This window comes from Chenopodium album, chromosome 3, assembly GCF_948465745.1.
Source record: "Chenopodium album chromosome 3, dcCheAlbu1.1, whole genome shotgun sequence".
Taxonomy (NCBI): Eukaryota; Viridiplantae; Streptophyta; class Magnoliopsida; order Caryophyllales; family Amaranthaceae; genus Chenopodium; species Chenopodium album.
Window position 1 is genome coordinate 11,569,785 of NC_137836.1, and position 19,849 is coordinate 11,589,633.

The 19,849-nt window shown below is 29.5% G+C and overlaps 1 protein-coding gene across 2 annotated transcripts; it reads right to left on the reverse strand.

Annotated features, from left to right (window-relative positions):
- Positions 1–968: 968 nt before the first annotated feature.
- Positions 969–15,677, reverse strand: LOC145611562 (ent-copalyl diphosphate synthase 1-like). Of its 2 annotated transcripts, none has more exons than XM_081666912.1 (15): positions 15,379–15,677; positions 14,892–14,984; positions 13,867–13,955; positions 10,607–10,904; positions 9,631–9,814; positions 8,961–9,175; positions 8,556–8,676; positions 7,110–7,222; positions 6,409–6,635; positions 5,852–5,967; positions 5,088–5,186; positions 4,613–4,870; positions 3,332–3,464; positions 1,852–2,067; positions 969–1,381 (listed from the first exon to the last, which is right to left on the reverse strand). In XM_081666912.1, the coding sequence occupies exons 1-15, from the start codon at positions 15,473–15,475 to the stop codon at positions 1,133–1,135; spliced, it is 2,508 nt and encodes an 835-aa protein (XP_081523038.1). In that variant the 5' UTR covers positions 15,476–15,677; the 3' UTR covers positions 969–1,132. The 2 variants fall into 2 exon arrangements, with proteins under 2 accessions (XP_081523038.1, XP_081523032.1); XM_081666906.1 differs by having other exon boundaries at positions 969–1,384.
- Positions 15,678–19,849: the final 4,172 nt, after the last annotated feature.

The following is a 19,849-nucleotide window of genomic DNA, read 5'->3' on the forward strand; positions in this document are numbered from 1 at the left end:
TTTGGGACTGCTGGAGGAAAACCGACCTAATAGTTGGGATTATTGTAGAATAAACGGTAGTTGGGATTATTGTAGGTAAATCGCCCATAGTTGGGATTATTAAAGTGTATTTTTCCTTTTAATTATTTGATTTTAGGTGGTAGCAAAATAATATAAAAAATTAAACGGGTAGCAAATATTACACAAGGTACTATGTCAATTTTTCCTAGTATAAATAATGTTATTTATAGCTACAGCTATCAACAAAAAGGGAAGGGGACAAAAAAAACCCTAAAGGAAAGGTTCATCACATTACTTTACCCATGGATTTCGTATACTTCATCCATAGATCATTAGAAAACTTGCAATACACTTCAAAATGTGTATGAATGGTTTTTGTTGACAATTTGGACATGGCCACTACTTGTGTTACTTTGGGCTTTTCACATGCCTTTGGGTTTGGTCGGTTTGGAGTAGCAATTGGCCTATGGCTAATCACATAGTTGAACTAGTAGAGGCAGGCATGGAGCATGGAATGAGCCAGATGAGAATCGATCAAGCAAAACATGAAAATGGCCCAACCCAGTAATTTAAAGGCCTGCCTCGGGTCTAGAACGACATAGCACCCATAGCGGGCATGTTGGTGGACCATGTGCTAAATTTAGTTATTGGAACATCAACACGAGTCCAACACAACATGACTCGTGGCACATGGGTTTGTACAAGCCATTCTCAACTCTATGATTAAAATTTGGCTTAGGGCGGAGATTAGGCAAAGCAGTCGAAAGTAATTTTAGAACTAGTATGATTTTATTGAATAAGCCATAAGAAAGGTTCCGCTAGCTTAGTACCTGACTAAATTATATTAGGAATTGATCCTTGTGAGGAAGGTTTCCAATTTTTTTTTTCCCTTACTTCATAAATATAACATAAACTTGACAGATGTACGTAGTAAAAAAAAAAAAAAAATTAGAGGAACATCTCAATACTTGGTGAAATAATTAACTTGTATAAAACTTGGCCTCTTGCAATAGTTGACTTAATTAAACCATATTCAATCACCTAATAATGATCCCTTTTCTTCTTTTTGTGTATGATATGACTAATAAAGTAACTATAAATGTTTATAGTAATTACACCAATGATAGAAAAATCAATCAACCTTCTCAAATAGGACTTTGTTAATGTGAAAATTGATCTCTTGTTGAGTGCAATGAGCAGCATAGAAGAAACTCTTCACTTGAGCTAGGCAGGCTTGCTTTAGACTTGGATTTGCACCATTGATGGACCTTGATAGAATTATTTTCATCAATTTTCGAAGGTCTTCCTCTACTTCCCCAATCTTCATGTAGTTGTAACTTGTTCCATTCGTTGTTGCACCATCATTCGTTGCACCTCGCTCCTGCTAAGAGAGAGGTTTTTTGTTTTTAGAAAAATCACATCTTGTACAAATATAATATTGGACTCTGTCCATAATTAATAGTCACGTCGATAGTTATTAGATTATGGAAATTTACACAAAGTATCATATATTAGTGTGTATGAATATATGAATTCAACCAAACTCATAACATAGGAACCCAATTCATATATTGTCACATGCTTATTTGCCATTGATACCAAATATTAATACCTCCATGCACTACCTAAGTTTCAATATTAAGTGAAAATATTTACTACTATTTTTACGAGAAAAAGTACACAAGAAGTTAGGACAGTTTTTTCTTAAGAATAAAAGATAAATTCGATCCTAACTTATCAGAATATATAAAATACAAATTACATGATATTAATACAATTATTCCATGTACAAACACACACGAAAAAAAAATGTAAAAAGAAAAATAAATTGAAAAAAAAAAAAGCTCATACCTTATTATTAATATAGTTTTGGTGGCTTCGAAGATGGCCAAAGTGATGGCATAAATGATTAGTAATGCTTAAGAGAGAAAGAATATGTGGATCAGAAGCCATATTGTTGTGAGAAATCCAACGGCCAGCACTAAGTTCTATTGTTTCAACCATTAGTTCTGCCTCTCCTTTATACCTATCGCCTTCCTCTTCCCATGTCTTTAGCCATTTCTCCCACTATATAAAAATCATATAAATTTACAAAATACATGACGTTAGAATCTACATGCAAGCACAAATATAATAAATTAATAAAATAATTCGAGTTCCCAAATTACTATAAATGAGACTCGATTCAATTATTTCATGATTTTATGTGTGTACATCCTAAAATTGAAATAGGAAGTTGATAACTTGTCAAATATCCAATTAGCCAACCCGCATGTTTAAACGACAAATAAAAAAGAGGGTCAAATGGAAAGAAAATATACATTGGAATTTGAATTGTAGGAAGGTCTAATGTAATTTTTAGTTTATTGTATTCTTGCATGAAGTGGATGTTCAAGCTTGGGAAGGAAGAAAACTTAGAATACAATAATAAGTTCGAGATCCCAATTTACTATGAATAAGACTCGATTCACTATGAATAAGACTCGATTCAATTTCATAATTGTATGTGTGTATGTTTTGATATGGAAAAGGATGTTGATCTGATGCCTTGTCAAAAACAAGATAGCCAAACCTCGCCCTCAAAGGGCAATAAAAGAAAGAGCCAAATGTAAAGAAGATAAACTTGATTGATAGTATAATGTACATTCATTCATTGGAATTTGAATTATTGGAAGGTATAACTTAAGGTTTAGCCTATTGTATGCTTGCATGAATATATGAGATGAAAGTTCAGAATTTCAGATAGTACACATACAATGATTGTATGTGGTAGCTCACATACAACACTATTATATTGTATGTGGTAGCTCACATACAACACTATTATATGTATGTCACGTCAAAATGGAGGAAATAAATAAAACGAAAAAAAATAGAAGAAACAAGATTAGAGAAGTGAACCCCAAAATGCAAACCAATTAAATGCTGCCAACAATGGTTATATATAGGCCATTACATACAACCATCGTATGTATAGCCTTTTCCGAAAAAACATACTTCCTCCGTTCTTTTATTATTGCACCATAAGAAATTGACAAAAAAAATTTGGTAGTGGAAAAAAGGATGAGAGAGAAAGATAGAAATACAAAGTTGCCCATGTGATAATATACACAAAATAAAATGTAAGTGTTGAAAAACAAGGGTATATTAGGTATTTATAGTGTGAACACAAATAATTCTTTTCATAAAATGGATATGGTGCAGTATTTGTGAAATTTTCTTAAAAGGCAAGTGATGCAATATTAAAAAAACGGAGGAAATACTAAAAATGCAACAATATTGAGATAATATAATAATACAATAATAGTAATGTAATTATATATATACTCACAGCTTGGTAAAGTTGATTACGTATGTCTCTTCCATGGTTCATAAGTGCATCCAATGAAAGCTGGTTAAGGGTACTCAGAAGTGGGTCCATCAAGTTTTGCCCTTTGTTGGTACCAACTTGTACTAGAATTTTCCTATTAAGAAATTAGTAGAAAAACCAATCAAACCAAGTAACCATTTTTTTTCCAATCTAGGCCAATTAAATTTCATGGAGTTCTTCAAAAACATGCAATTTTGTCCTTTTCAATTTATGTAGATGACAAACAAGAAATTGTCGTCACACAAATATTTAATTCAGGTGTTTTCGTAAATGCAATATCCTAGGAGAAATAGCCTATTAATATGTGACGAGGAGAAAGAAAGTGAAGATTACGAATGAAAGGTTTGTGATGCAATTGGTCATGAATGCATGCATAATACTGATAATAGACAAACTCTCTTTATTAAGGCCTTTTCACTAATTTAATGAGTGTATGCAAGAGGGTTAATAGTGATGACTAGTTACTATATAAGATGGGACAATCTTTAAGGACGATCTAAAATGAAATACGAGCAAATAAATAGGGTTAGAAAAAACATACATGCATGTACTCTATATTAATTTATGCTTATAAAATCTAAATTGACTATATGCATTTAAGTATGACAAGTTATACCTCATGTATGTCGTCATTTCACGCTTAAACATGCATCTACTACTTTAAACATTATCCATATAGTTGACGGTTATAAACAATGATAATATTGTTAGATAAGTTTCATCTCAGTGTAAATGGTAACAATTTCAGCCCTAAATTTTCAAAATTTTGTTTTCTTTTCCCCTAGAATATTGTTTTCACTTACAATAATACGATTAACAATGAATAGTTATGAAAAAGAGATTTATTGAAGTGGAAATTTTAAACATTTTCTTTCCTTTTAGAACCCCTTTGTGCAACAAAATAAAAGCCAAAATGAAAAGAATAAAAAGAATCAAATGGAGTAAAAAAATACTAATTATTATCGTTATACCAAAACAATATAATTGTCATTTTTTTTCATGAATTATGGAAATATATTTAGAAGGCAAAAGCTAATGAGCGCCCCCGGGGCGTTAGATAAGAGAATTAAAGTGCAAATATTAAAGTAAAATTAACATTAATTACACCGAACGATGCGTGATTTTGTCATGAATTCCTAACTTAATACCATTTCAACCAATATAATTTATCCTTATCTAACGCCCCGGGGCGCTCGTTAGCAAAGAAAGAGGGATTTTATTTAATTTAAATACAATATTTACCTTCCATTATGCCTTACATAACCTTGACTAATGTAAGAGTGTTGAAACTCATTGACAAACTCTCTTCTTTCCTCAGCTGAAGCATTCTGCTTTGAAAACTCAAAGTCAATGGCTTCAATCAAGGCTGCAGTCTTAGCCCATGCAAGTCGATCTTTTGACTTTTCTGGCTCAAACATGGTAGCTGCTGCTAAGTAATAGGCCATTAATAGACTTCTTTGGCTCACACCAGATTCTCTCAAATTATATTCTGAATTCCACCTATATAGAATAATCAATGCAAATTAAATAACAGCCCGTAATATATATTTTATTACATACTCCTACCATCTTTAAAAATCTTTTGTAGTTTTGTGCATGTTTTCATGGACTTTTTAGTGAGACAAGTAATCACCGTCTAACAGTACGTAAGAACTTTTAAAGATGGAGATATAACGAATTTCAAAGTTGTTAAATTATTTACGAAGTAATAAATAACCTTAGGAGGTTGTTCCATTCTAGCCTATGCAATGCTTGGGTGTTGTTGAAGTCCGATTTTGCAAGCTCAAGGTATGCATTGTTGCTCACATTAGGCATCCTGAAAATCAACAAAATAGATTATAGATACAAGATTACAAGCAATAGCAACAATAAGTCCAAATGAAGTGGGAAGTTGGACAAGATTTGTATGGCAGACCATTTGTGGCTGAGTCAAACAACAATAAGCCAAAGGTAGTCTATGATTCAAGCAAAAAGTACATATGCATGTCGTCTTCATCCTTGGAAAAGAACGTATTCATCTAGAATTAATAATCGCATTTACAACATACTTGGCTATGAAGTATTCGAAAAGATGTTATGTTCCCTAATATAGGAAATTTGGCTAGCTAGAGGATACGAAGCGCAACATATATCCTTATGTACAAAGGTATGGAAACATGGTAGTAATTAATTCTAGACAGAAGGAGTAATTTCGTACATGATAGTAATTAATTCTAGACAGAGAAAGTAATTTTGTCATATCAGCTATCTATCTGTATATTCTGTTTTTATTATATTCTTTAACTTTCTTTTACTTTATGTATAGTAAAGTATACATGATTGTTGATTGAATGTGCTCATTCATGCCTACATATCTATCAACAATGTTTTAAAAGTCATGATCTCATTTGACAAGAATAATGTACTTGTATATGCTTTAATATTTCTTGTTTGGTAAAAGAAAAAAAATAAATATGTATAATAAGTTTTATGCTAAATTACCTGTAAAGAGTCTTTCCTATCCAAACATCTTTTTCTCCTCCATACTGTTCGATGTAGAGCCTTGTCTCAACGCGAGGTAGACTTGCGTACCATGGAATATCTAATGCATATGTCACCTATAAAACACACATATATTAAAGTGTCAATAATGTCTTTTAAATAAAAGATGGTTTATACTTTTTTTTATGAACAAAGATGGTTTATACTAGTGTAACCTATTCTTGTAAAAGAATAATGATCTCAGAGTTTAAACACTAAAGCATAATGTTAACCAATTAGGTATGTCATATTACATGACAGTCAATAAATATCATAGGCTATTCCCAACTCAACTTATTAATGGACATAATGTAGAAATAGGGGCAGGGGATAAGGATATATATACCCCCTTTATATAGCTTCATTTGTTTATATTCGAACCCTAAACTTTTAATTTACGGTGAGATTCTTTCCATGTAAATTAGAGTTTTTTTTTTTAATTTATTTTATTATATATATATAGAAGGATTAACTTAATTCCACCGTATCTAATACAAGTTGTAAATATATATACGTACCTCGCCAGGTAGATCCTTGGTTATAGTCCATTTATCCAAGAGTTGATTAGAAACTCGTTTTTCTTTCAAGTATTTGGAAGAGAAATTTTTAGCTTCCTCAAGTATATTTTCACCAGGAAATTGTATTTGAGAAGCCCTAAGAAGGTTGAACATCCCTGTCACTGCTTGAGTTGATTGTCCAACAAAACAGAAGAACTCTCCATCTTTCTCAAAGTTCTTGAATACATCTGGTTTCATAAACACAAACAGAAAATAAAAAGAATTATTTAAAACAAATGATCGAGAGTTATTTAAAATAAATGATTGACAGAAAATATAATTAAAATCAGTCGTGTGACTTTAACAGTTTAACCATTAGTTTAGACTTTTGGTTGCCTTGATCCGGCCTTTGTCATTGTTATGGTATCAAATTAAAATATAGGCCACTTATGTCAAAAGACGTAATAGGTATAAAACTAATCTTTAGCGTTTAATCAGCTTAGATTTTTGGTTAAAATAGTATATTCTGACACGTACGTACTTTTCATCTATATATCATTTTTCCCTGTACATCAACCTATTGGCCCTAATTGTATCAAATAGTGCAAAAATAATAATACTAGTATAAGCATGTACGAAGTATATAGGAATTAGTACTGTTTAATTAGTCTACAAATAAATATTCTAATGCTCATGTTTAGTGTAATTAATCCAGTTAATACCTGCAGAAACTTGATATCCATGTAATCTAAGAAGCCTAAATCCCATAGCTGTATCATCAATGTCTTGGACGTTTGAATTTCTAGCCCAGCATATTCCATGCTCTGTCCAATACCTGAAATTTTGCTAGTTTAATTATTGGTACATAGAGTAATAGAGTGTTTGAAAATCATAATAATTTGTTTAGTAAGGAGAAGGTCTAATTGAGCCGGAACCTCTCACAAGTCAACCCACTCTAGGTTATTAACAAAGCAGGATATGGTCTTCTATTATAGAATAAAACAAAGTAGGTACGATATAAAAAAAACGGACAAATTGAAAAACATGCGTTAAATATGAAGCAATACCATGTTTTGTTTTTTCTTTTCTTAGAGACGGGTAAATAAGGTGCTACAAACGACAATAAGGTTATCCTTCTAGGACACTAGCGTCCAAAAAATTTACCAATTTGAGTAGTATAACTTCGTACATACTAAAGAGTTAGGTTCCTACATCCTAGAGATTATCCAAGCAAAATAATTGCTATTGAAAAAGATGGAAAATATGATTGAATGTTTGATAAAACAAACAAAAAAGGGGTTAAATGAGAATGTATGGGATAGAATTGAAAATGAAGTAACAAAGAGGATGAAGGAAGGCCTTAACTCGGCTTCAAAATAAAGTGTTTGGCCAAAATAACAAGGCTTAAAGTTTCTCCACTAAACAACAATTTTGATGTGCCAAGATAAGGCCGGTGAGATGATACAACATCAATAAAGTAATTGTGATATTTATTAATAGTGATTTTTATTATCTTGACATAGAAAATATGATTGGTCTAAATAAATTGAGGGATCAAGGAGCCTATAAACATGAATCGTCATATAATTTATATCATATTTTTACTCAAGTGTCATACATTTAAACTAGTCAACCGTTATATCTTCTACATTGCACAATCAAGGAACTATTTAATCATTTAAACTATTTCAAAACACATTAATTAAATTTGCAGTCCCTAGCCTCCCCCCTTTTTTCCCCCGTTTTTTCCTTGATTATGAGATGGTTGGATGATTATATAGTGTCACTAGCGAATATTAATGAAAAGGGTTTAAATTATAAAATCAAATATGCCATTTGTAATGGTTGGATTCCTCTTACCCCTTTGTATCAATCATTTTTAGAAAGGCTCTTTTTTAAAATAAAATAATAGTTGAATTGCACTTTATCACAAACTCTTATTATATTTAATCACAATTTTGAGTGGAGATGAAGTACTAGTTTGCTATGATACTTTGTTAAATTCCGTACAATGAAAAAGTGTTAGATACTAATGGTGGTACTAAAGTGTAAATTTGGTTAAGTAGTCTAGGCTACATAAAACAAAACAAAAACATTTAGATATAATTTTATATTTTGAAAAAAAATGGCGATAAAAAAGAAATATGCAAAATACAAGAGAAACAAACCTGTTAACATAGCTCATGCATTCGTCAATCTCATGTTGAAAATACCGAGAAATTCCAAGCCGCTGCAATCGATCAACAACCCAAATATGCTCGAACAAGTCTATTGGGTACACGTTAGGAACTGTGGAAAACAAAGTAACCTATTTTAGCCAAGGTAAACATTAAGTACTATGTTGAGTTTAATGCACTAATTATATATGATGTACTCTTGTTTGAAATTAATTGTCACTTTAATTGAAAACTACATATAATCAATAACGTGACTTGTAACAATACAGTGTAACAACTAAATTCGGACAATAGTCGATTTGATCTATAACAAGATCAATATATACTATTATTGAGTCAGAAGATGACAAGATGACTTTAATTAAGCATCATTGATCGATTAGGTTAATTAATTACCTCCACCATTAAAGCGATGAACAATGTTGTTTAAGTAGGTGAAGCAATTGAGATCCTTGGTTTGCATGAGAGCATAGGCAGTTGAGGAAGGGGAGAACAAGAAGGAACCATCTTTGCTTTGCAATTTAAGAAGTTTATCCCAATCTAGCCCTGCCATTCCTTCCAAGCTATGGAGCAAAGTGGTAGGCATTCTGTGCATGATTTCTTTGGGTATCCTACCAAAGATTTTACACAATTATTGCAAACATGTGAGGACATGACACCACATGCATTATATTGGGGCCTTAAACTTTACTACTGTGTTATAAATGAAATAAAGGGTTTTTCTTATTGCCAAAAGCTAAAGCTAACCTTTTCCTTCATTCATTCATATACTCATAAGTATATTTTAACATGTATCTTACTAATTAGCTTCTACCATAACTAATAAAGTAATAAAACAAACATAATACTACTTGTAGTTCATTTGGAGTTGATTAATTTCAATCTGTCCATAGTTCTAACTCATTTCAAAGATGGGAAAATCATTCAATCTATCAGATTTTGTTATAGTTGTAAAACCTCGATCATGCATAATGCTTAATTATGTGATTATTAAGTTTTATATATCCATCTCCAAAAATAAAATACGAGCTTGACTAGATTTTGAAATTATATCAATTGCAAGTACCTTGTGAGCTTCAAATTTCTTTTGGCATAAATTTCTTGCATTGCAGGAGTGTCTTGAGCCACTTCAATTCCATAGTTTTGAGCTACCTCAATTAGGGATGGAAATGCAACTTCGAATCCAATTGGCATGTGCTCAAAATTTTCATCTTGCAGCTTGCTTATATTTTCCTTCAGAAATGTTATCCCTAATTCAAGAAAAAAATTATAAATATAATCATTATTTATTTGGTAAATAACATACACAACCCGAATAGATAAAGTATAAGAAGCCAATTATTACTCTCTTATTTTTTTTTAAACTCGTATAATTTAAACCAAACATTAGTAATAACAGTAATGCACTAGTAATTTTTTCATAAACTCCGCATATAATCATTTAAGAAAGTATATTAATACTCCATAATTAAGTTTCTAATTACCAACTAAAATTGATTATATCAAAATGGGTCTTTTAATTTAAGCTTATAATTACTTTTGTTACCTAAATTTCAAAAAATATACTACGTATATATGTAAATATATAATTAAATTAAAACACTTTTGCGTGTCGGATAAAAAGTGTTTACCTCAATTAGCATGTAAGACAACATACATGTACTACTTTGGTTACTATAAAAGGGTTTCCATTCATATTAAAGTTGAAAGTTTTGCACGATAAATATGATGGAGTTCGACACCTAAGCTAGTATCTACTACGGAATTAAAAGTATTTCAACGACTACTTTTTCTTGTATGCAATTTAAGGAGCAATACCCATTCAATTCCCCACATAAACAAACTTAAAATTTATGTAGTCTTATTGAGATAATCATGTAATGTCACTAATGTCAAATTTTGAACAATTACTCCTTACATGCTTTAATAATAACTTTTTTTTTTATTATTGTTTTTACTCTAGCATGAACTGCTTTAAATCCGTCTCACCTAAAAGATGTTGTCCATAGAATGAACGATAATGGTGGCAATAAAATTAGTACCTTTTTGGCACTTCTCAGGATGAACTTCCCAAGACTTAAGTGCAATTAAGCAAGCTAATGTGTTGATTATCCTATCATGAGCTGAAAATAAGGTATCATCACCCCATGAACCATCCGAGAGCTGATTATCGATGATCCATTGAAGGCTCGAAGGAAATTGAGGACTTCCATGGCTGTTTTTTACAAGTGCTACCCAAGCTGTGTCGTATGGGGATATGCTTATTTCTCCATCGTTCATAGACTTCAAATTTTCCCTAATTCTATCCACATTTTCCTTAATTTCACTTGATGTGAGTACCTAATGTTTACACAAAAAAGAACAAGTTCTTATTTCATGAATAGTAGTTTCAATCGAGACATATTAAACCTTGTTTAAAATCGCGAGTGACAAATGAAAAGAATATGTCTATAAATGTACAAGAATAGCTATATGTGTATGTTGTTCGAACAACTCTGATTAAGCATATAAGGTTAGGTAGTATTTAAGTTATGCAAACTATACCCTTTACAAATGCACATATATTTAGAGAGACACAAAGACAAACAATACTAAAGTATGCGAGTTATCTACATAAATAAGTAAATTATCTCTTTATCTTTGTTCGTATTGGCGACAAACAAAAATTGACATCGCCTTATCTCTCCCTTTTCATAGGCAACAAAAAACATTTAAGGTAGCATGTAATAGTCTAATTAGCTTCATTTGTTGTATTCTTTTGTTTTATTGCTTGTGATTTTCTATATTAAAAATTAAATAACAAATGTAAACAATATATTATCATTTTCGACTTCAATCTATACCGATAATTCTTCCAAGTTATTTTTATTTTATTTTTCCTTTCTATTTTTATGGACCTTTTGCAAGTTAAATTTGGTGCATTTTTTCTTTAGAATGTTAGTACAGTCATCTACTCGGTAATCTAACTACTTTTTGTGGAGTAATCTACCACAAGACAAAGAACATAAGTCAAGCATAGAATAAATTTAACGTAATTAATTGAGTGTGACCAAAAATACTATGTAATTCCCTTCTCAATGGATATTTCTCAGCGTGCATGTAGTAAATTGAATATTTAAGTAATTCAAATAATTAAAATTTTGGACCAATAAATTTTATTTATTTATTTTTTTTTTTCAGAAAAATAGTTTGGCTAACAATTTCTAAAGAGCTAAATGATGCTTATAAACAAAAAGAGTTATAATTTTAACATTTTTGGTATTAGATATGTATGGAACAATTGATTATTAATGATTAAATTGAATCTTTTGTAGTTTTGTATTGATCTAATTTAATTAGCTATAACCATAATATAGAGGCTTACGTTTCGAATTCGTTTTGAAATTAATTGTTTTGAAATTTACTACTGATCCAAAAAAATACAAAAACTTTTGAATACATAAAAATGACTGTACTACATAAAGTTTTAAAAGTTTGACTATAAAAATAAAAAATTGGAGAATCAAATTAAAACGGAGGGAGTAATTAGAGATCAAATAATAGCGGTAATGTTGGTATAATTTATTCGTCAAAAAAAAATGTTGGTATAACAAACTATCCATGAAATAGAAACAGTCAATGACATTTTAAATATTTGAGTAAAATTTAATAAATGTTGTCCAAAAACCATAAAAATTAACCCAAAAATAAATTACTCCTACTTCGTACTTAATTGGGCGCATAGATTTTATTTGGTTCACCTTTTAAATAAGGGTAATGCTATACATAGCCCTTAGGGCTATATATAAGCATTGAATTTACTCTTGGAAAATGTATAAAGTTAGGAATTCATGACAAAAATACGCGCAAATCGGTGTAATTAGTGTGTTTTTGTCATGATTTTCTAAATTTAAACAATTTTCAAGAGTAAATTAAATGCTTATATGTAGCCCTTAGGGCTATGTATAGCATTTTCCTTTAAATAAACATATTTTTTTTAAGGATATATAAACTTTAATTTGATACGACTAATTTCTAAGAGATCGTGTCTTGATATATTATCCAAGTTATTTCAAAAGCAATGTATCAAAGCTGATGTATAAGATTAAGCTATTCATAATATTTAATAATATACTTTTCCCCTTGTGAATTATTTGATACTACTTAATTTTGGCAAAATAAATAAATTATTTGATGCTTAAATGTGTGAACCTAGTTTTTATATTATTTTTTAAAAAAGAGATTTTGCTATCAAAGCATTCCAACTCAAATTATCATCCCAGAAAGTCACTCATAATTATTGGCATTTAACCAACAATAAATATATATACGCCTCATTAAAAGTCCCAATAATTTTAGCATAGAAGTAGAGAAAGGCAATGCAAAATTGTTGGACATATCCCAAAAACAAATTTATAGAATTTCTTTCGATTGAGTTTTCAATCGACAATGATATTGAGTAGACGGATTTATCCAAAAGAGGGTTTTAGAATTTATTTCGATTGTGGTTCCCTTTTAAAGAAAGACGCAAAAAGACAATGATGCTAAGTTAGTGGATTTATCCAAAAAGGGGTTTTTTAGAATCACTTTAGATTATAATTTTAAAATTTTATAAACATCAAATGTTTTAGATTTTCTTGACATTAAAATGACCATCAAGAAAAAGAATAAAATTAAAATTCTATAAAGAAAAAATGTAATATATTTTTTCTTTGTTTGTCCAAAATATTGATGAAGACTCTTGTACATCATCTTTTGAAACTCTCTATGATAATAAATCACCTTTTTAAGTTACATTCTCCATAATTGTTGTTTTTTATACGTTGATATCCTTTATTGTTTAATTTAAAGGATTTTTTTTTTATCACCTTCAAATTGTTTTATCACTTTAATACAATTTATAACATTCATACATTGCATCCATGCAAGGAAACCAACTTATGAATTTGAACAACGGATATTTATATATTTATTTATTTATTTATTTTTGACAAACAATGGATGTTTATTTTGTTGAACTTAATTTTACCAAATGAGGAATGTAATGGAAAAAAAGGTAGAAAAATGGTTAACTTTTGACTTTTTTTTCATGTTCATTGCATTGCACACATATTGTATATAATATATAATTTTTTTTTTCATTTTAAAAATATAGAGTATTTTCTCGAAACATAATATCATCTATTTTCACTCCGCGACAGTTAATATTCCCTCATAATTCAAAGGGTATATGATTATTGACCCAAATGGGATCGGATCGAATTGAAGTTGTGATAGACTAATTATATGAAATGAGAATAAACACACGTCAAAATAGTTGTACCTCGATAGCTAGCCCTTCAACGTCATCTTCCACAATCTCAAACTCCCTCTGTATCAAAGGAAGTTCATCTTGAAGAAGTTCTCGATAATCTGTTGACAACTCAACCATTATTAAAAAAAGATATGTCCTTATTAATAATCCTTAAAACTTTATTAAAAACAAAAATAAACATGAGAATCCCACACATTAAAAGTTATGTTTCTTTTTTATGAAAAAAAATAGCTTCTTTATATCTTGTCTCCTTCACTAAAAAGAGTCAAAACTACATAATAAATCAGTAATACTGTTCAGCTTTTCTAGCTATTTCTTCCTCGAAGAGTTTTTTCATAATTAATTAAAAAAATTAGTGAAATAGATGTGGTTTAATAAATCAATTCATCCAAAAGTTTAAAGACATCCACGGGTGCAAAATGTAATTTGTTGGTGGATACTTTTAATCTTGTCATTCATGCATGTCTAAATTCATCTAATTAAATAATAAATATATACACATATAAGTTCATTTATAATTTAGAATTAATGACATTAAAAAAATGTGGAAGGATTATCCGGATATGGGACGTGTAAACTTAGCATTTATAGATATATCCTTAATATCTTAAACAAAAAAACGTTAATATATATGGAGTATTAATTTATCAAAAAATAAATAATGGCCGGATGTGCAACCAAATAACCGCTAAATTTGATTGTTCTATACACATATTAATAATAGCTTTCCAAACACATTAAAAGGTAAAAAAAAAATTTTTTAAAATGTGGATTTTCTCCCATTAATTAGTAGCAGGTCGGGTAAGCGGTGAATTAAGAAAAATGTATCTGCAGAAATCCAATAAGGTATCATTGTCCTTTATAACTCTTTTTATAATCTCTTTCGATTCTGAGAAAATCAGAATATAAAAATAAACGGCGAAAAACAAAAGAAAAAAATGTATCCGGAGAAACCCCTCGCTTATGGTCCCTTCATTAAAGAAAATGCAAACTCCAAAAAAAAAATATATAAAAAAATGATCATGTGTATGTACCTTTGGTGGTAGGCTTGGAGATTGCATTACATCTCAGATTGAGTGCCCAACCAAGTTGGTGATTGTTGTTTCTTTTTTTGAGTGACCAAACACCTGCATATAAAACAAACCAAATTCAAATGGATCAAATTTCGATAATTATTTAACTTATCAACGACTAAACTCTTACATATACATGTTATTATCATGTACTATTGGTACTAATATATGCATGTGAATATATATGCAACAACAACAATACCAATGGTGATGATCAAACCAATACATATCATATAGTTTTGGTAAGGACAAACTTTGACAAGTTTGAAATAACAATAAGAGATCACGAGTTTCTCCTAAAACTCGGGAGACATAGATGCTTTATCAACCTGAACTACACATATGAATTGATTAAATGATATATATATACTAGTTTTGATTATTTACAAAGTAACAAATTATTTTTATCGAAAACAAAAAAGAAAACACATATATGATGATGACTTACTAGGGAGTTGTGGTACAATTGATGGAGTGGTGGGAGAAAGGCATAGAAGAGAAGGAGAAGGGGTGGAGTAGGAGTGACAATAATGAGAAGAAAACATAATATTTTTAAGTGTTTTTGCAAGTTAGAGAGAGAAAGAGAAAGAGTTAGAGGGAGAATGAAGGAGAAAAGAGACAGAAAATTGAGAACTTCCCAAGAGATTCCAAGAGAGTATTACAAAGACGCATGGGATCAGCCAAATATATAGAAGTGAGGGCTGTCTTTGTCTTTCAATTCTCTCTAAACCAACATTCTACACCCAAACTACCTTTTTATTTATTTATTTTTTTCTCTAGTTTTTATTAAATATCTTCATTATTTTTATGTTTATCTTTCACAATTATAAGGATATGTTACTATGTAATTGAGATTATTTTTACCTAAATTACCTATTAATAGTGTGAATGGGATCCCATCCAATATCATTAGGTGTGACACCTGTTTCAGAAATATTGGTGAATTTATTGATCCTGAACTCTTTTTTATTTTTATGTAATCCTTACATTATTGGATGACACCTAGTTTAGAAACATAGGTAAATTCATTATGACTAGACTCTTTTTGGTTCTTATCTGTTTCATATATATTTTTAGGGGTGAAATATGGTATAATATCATTGGTAAGTCATTATGACAAATCTCTATTAGTTTAATTAAAATCCATATATTATTGGGGGGTGACACTTGTTTTAAAAATATTGGTCATTTAGTTATTATGACTAGGCTTTATTTGAATTAAATTCACTCTTATACTCTGAATTATTGGGGGGGGGGGGTAACACCTTGTTAAAGACATTAGTTATTTACAGTTTAAATGAATCCGTCTTTTCTATTAATTATCGAGACTAGACTATATACAGTTTAATTAGAATCCGTATATATTAGGGATGATACCTGATATATAGAAACATTGGTCGTCATTCATTATAATTGGGCTCTATTGGGCTTAAGTAGATCTACTCCATATAATATTGGGTGTGAGCTTAATTAGTTCAGAAACATCGATCATTCATTATGATTAGGCTCATTTTAGTTTAGCTTATTTTGTTTGAAATTATTTTATCCAAGCTAATTGTACGAGTACTTATTTTATGTCTAAGCTTATTTCTTTTAATATATCTTATTTTGTCTATACTACTTTTCTTTTCTTAAATTTCTTAACATTTTCTCTTTTTATATGTTTTTAAAAGTGGCTTAAAAGTTTCACTTGAATCTAATTTGGCAAATTTCTTTTACAATTTTACCCCTCGTACCCAAAATTATTTACACCTTATCACCACATACTAACCTTTTTTATTCACTTTTTTCTTAAACATTTCCATCGTAATTTTTTTTTACACTATCATATTATGATTTACCTTTGTCTTACACTTACTGTCTCAAAACAACTATAGTAATTTGTTTTCAAATAAGATATAGATGTTAAAAACGTTTGAAAAATTGAGGTAGTACATGTGATTTTGTTTGAAATAAGTTATCTTGTTTGAACATATATTGTCAATAATAAGCTTAATCATCAAATTTGAGTTGCACATATAATAACCCTAAAGATTATCCATGATCTTACTAATACATCAATAGGATAACTAATATTTTAGTCCCTCAATTACTTTCATATATTCTCTAGTGGGAAATTCCCACTCCAATGTACATGCCACTAGTGATGTTTAATCTCACAATTTTATTATTGTGAGATGATAAACTTTTCCACTTAATGAACCAAGCTAGCTTTGTTACTTGGTCTCACCTAGTTTTAACTAAGTTTTTACATGTAGTAGACTAAAACAAAGCATATAAGACCATCTATAATGGCGAGACTCGACATTTATTGACAAAGTGAGTTGTTTTCACACTTGGTCAATGGTGATTCCTAACCCACTTCTTAAATTAGCAACTTGTGTGAATTGTGATATATAATTTCAAATGATGAGGCTCTATTAAGTATACTAATGTCACTTTCCGTTATGATCAAACATATCATTTTTTTTTTCTTTTTTGCAAGAGATTGTTGTGACTATAAATTAAATAAATAAAAAAATATATTATGAAATTGATAAGGGGTCCATATTTTTGTCAATTGAGATTAAAAGTTGAGTATCTAAACTAAGCAACTTTCTTTATAGATATCTAAGTTTAGATACCAACTAATTGGTATCCTTTACAAAAAATTATAATCTTTCTCTCGTTAAAAAACTTCAACAAGCCTCAGCATTGATACATTTTTCAGATAAAGTAAAAGACTCAATCAATCAATCAAAGCCTAAATCCCATAAGTGAGGTCAACTATATGAACAAAAAATGATTATTCTGTACATCCATTTAGAAAAATCTTCCGCCTCTATCCCCGTACGATTAAATACCTCATTTTCATGCAAATCAACTTGCTTCATATCCCTTATAAATCCTTGCAATTAAGTCATTTTCTGTCTCTCTTTAACTCGTTTAAGCTCTCCGCCATGATCTCATTTTTCCACTCTTTATATCTGTGCACCCTGGGGTCTCCTTCTTAAATGTCAAACTAACACATGAGATTTTCCCTTAGTTTGTCTGCAATATCTACAACACCCACTGTTGACAAATTAAGGGAAAATCGTCTGCGTTGTTTCGAACATATGAGTAAAAGATTTAAACCCCCCCCACACACAAGACTATATAGATTTCTTTCAAGACTATAACCTACACTTCTTATATACTCCATCCCTTCATCTTTATTTTATATACTTCCTCTACTCCCCTAATATTAAAAGACAGGATATATCTTGTCAAAAAAAAAAAAAAAAATAAATAAATAAATAAACAGGATATATAGATTTCTTCAAGACTATATCCTACACTTCTTATATACTCCATTTTTTCATCTTTATCTTACATACTTCCTTTGCTCCTCTAATAATTAATATTGCAACAAGGAGGGAAGACACAAAATTTAAGATGAGGAGAGAGATAGAGAAATAAAGATATGGACTCATGTGATGGGGAGAGTGATAGACGGAAAGTATACATATATATTTTTTTTTTTAGACAGTAGTATACATATATTAATGTTGCATTATTTGTAAAACATTTTAAAATGGTAATTGCCCACAAACTTTTAAAAAAATCCGGTGTACAATAATTATTGTACATCCATTACAAAGATAGCTAAAAGTGATTAAAAGTTACCTCTGAAATGAATAAAAGTTACCCCAATATGCATAAAAGTAACCCAATTAAAATAAAAATTATCTACACTTTATTAGTAAAGAATTACATTTTAAATGACTAAAAATCAATTATTAGTGATTGAATGTAATTAAATTACCTTTATAAAACTTTTCTTGTTGTCTATTTATATAAAAATTGTATTATGTTTAAAGTTACCCAAAAACAGGCAAAAAGTTACTCTAAAATTAGCTAAAAGTTACTCTTATACTGCTCGATGTACACTAATATTAGTGTAAACCGGATGTATACAAAAGTTTTTGTTGCTGCAATAGTACATGGACGGAGGAAGTATATGTTGTGTTTCATCTACCATTCTTTCTTTTCTTTTTTTCTTTTTCTTTTTTTTTTCATCCCTAAAAATTAATATTTAGGTTTATCTCTCGGTCTTTTTACTTTTTCGTCAACTTTATTACCTAATCAAATACTTTTTTCGTCTTTATAACTTGCAATACTTTAAGTTTAAAATTATTAAATATATGCTAATTTATTTACTTAAAATGGTTTATAAAAAGAGGTAGATATGTGGAACATTATTAGGTTCGTCTTGATTTAAATTTTATACTCTCTTCACTAGTCATATTCGTTCTATTTACTTGCATTTTGCAAGATCTCCAATACATACAAGTTTGACATATCTTTAATTGCAAACTATTGTAATTTATGAAAAATTGATATGGAAAATTTGGATACCACACATTGAAATGTTACCGATAAGATCTTGCGTGATAATTTTTGTTTAGTATATATGCAATATTAAACACTTAAAAGTTTTATAAATTTGACCTCATAGATAATATGTGAGCAAGTACTCCTACTTGCTTTTAACTGTCCAAATTTGACTTTTTATTTTTATTATTTACATATACCACTTCAATCAATGTTTTTGCTTTATACTCCATATATATAAGATCAAACATAATCAAGTGGTTTCTCGTTAAAATCCTGTTAATGTATAGTTTCTAAATTTCATCTTATTTTGATTTATACTTATTGATAGTAAACTTCATCGGTCAAATATCTGCCAATATACAATTTTTATTATACAACTTTTTATTTCTTACAATGTACAAAAAATTGATATCTTATATGTTCATTTTTACGAAATGAGCCGATTTTTATTATTATTTTTTTATTTTATTTTTTTGTTACTTATACATGCATTAAGAGCCATTTCACTTTCCTCTTTTAGTCTTGAGGATTTAATTTAAGAAAATTTTGGAATCACTCTATAA

Coding starts and splice junctions, on each gene's coding strand:
- LOC145611562 (XM_081666906.1), bottom strand. CDS start 15,475: ATGTTTTCTTCTCATTATTGTCACTCCTACTCCACCCCTTCTCCTTCT. Junction 13,956..14,891: donor CTCCAAGCCTACCACCAAAG/GTACATACACAT, acceptor AGTTGTCAACAG/ATTATCGAGAACTTCTTCAA. Junction 7,223..8,555: donor TGCATGAGCTATGTTAACAG/GTTTGTTTCTCT, acceptor GCAAAATTTCAG/GTATTGGACAGAGCATGGAA.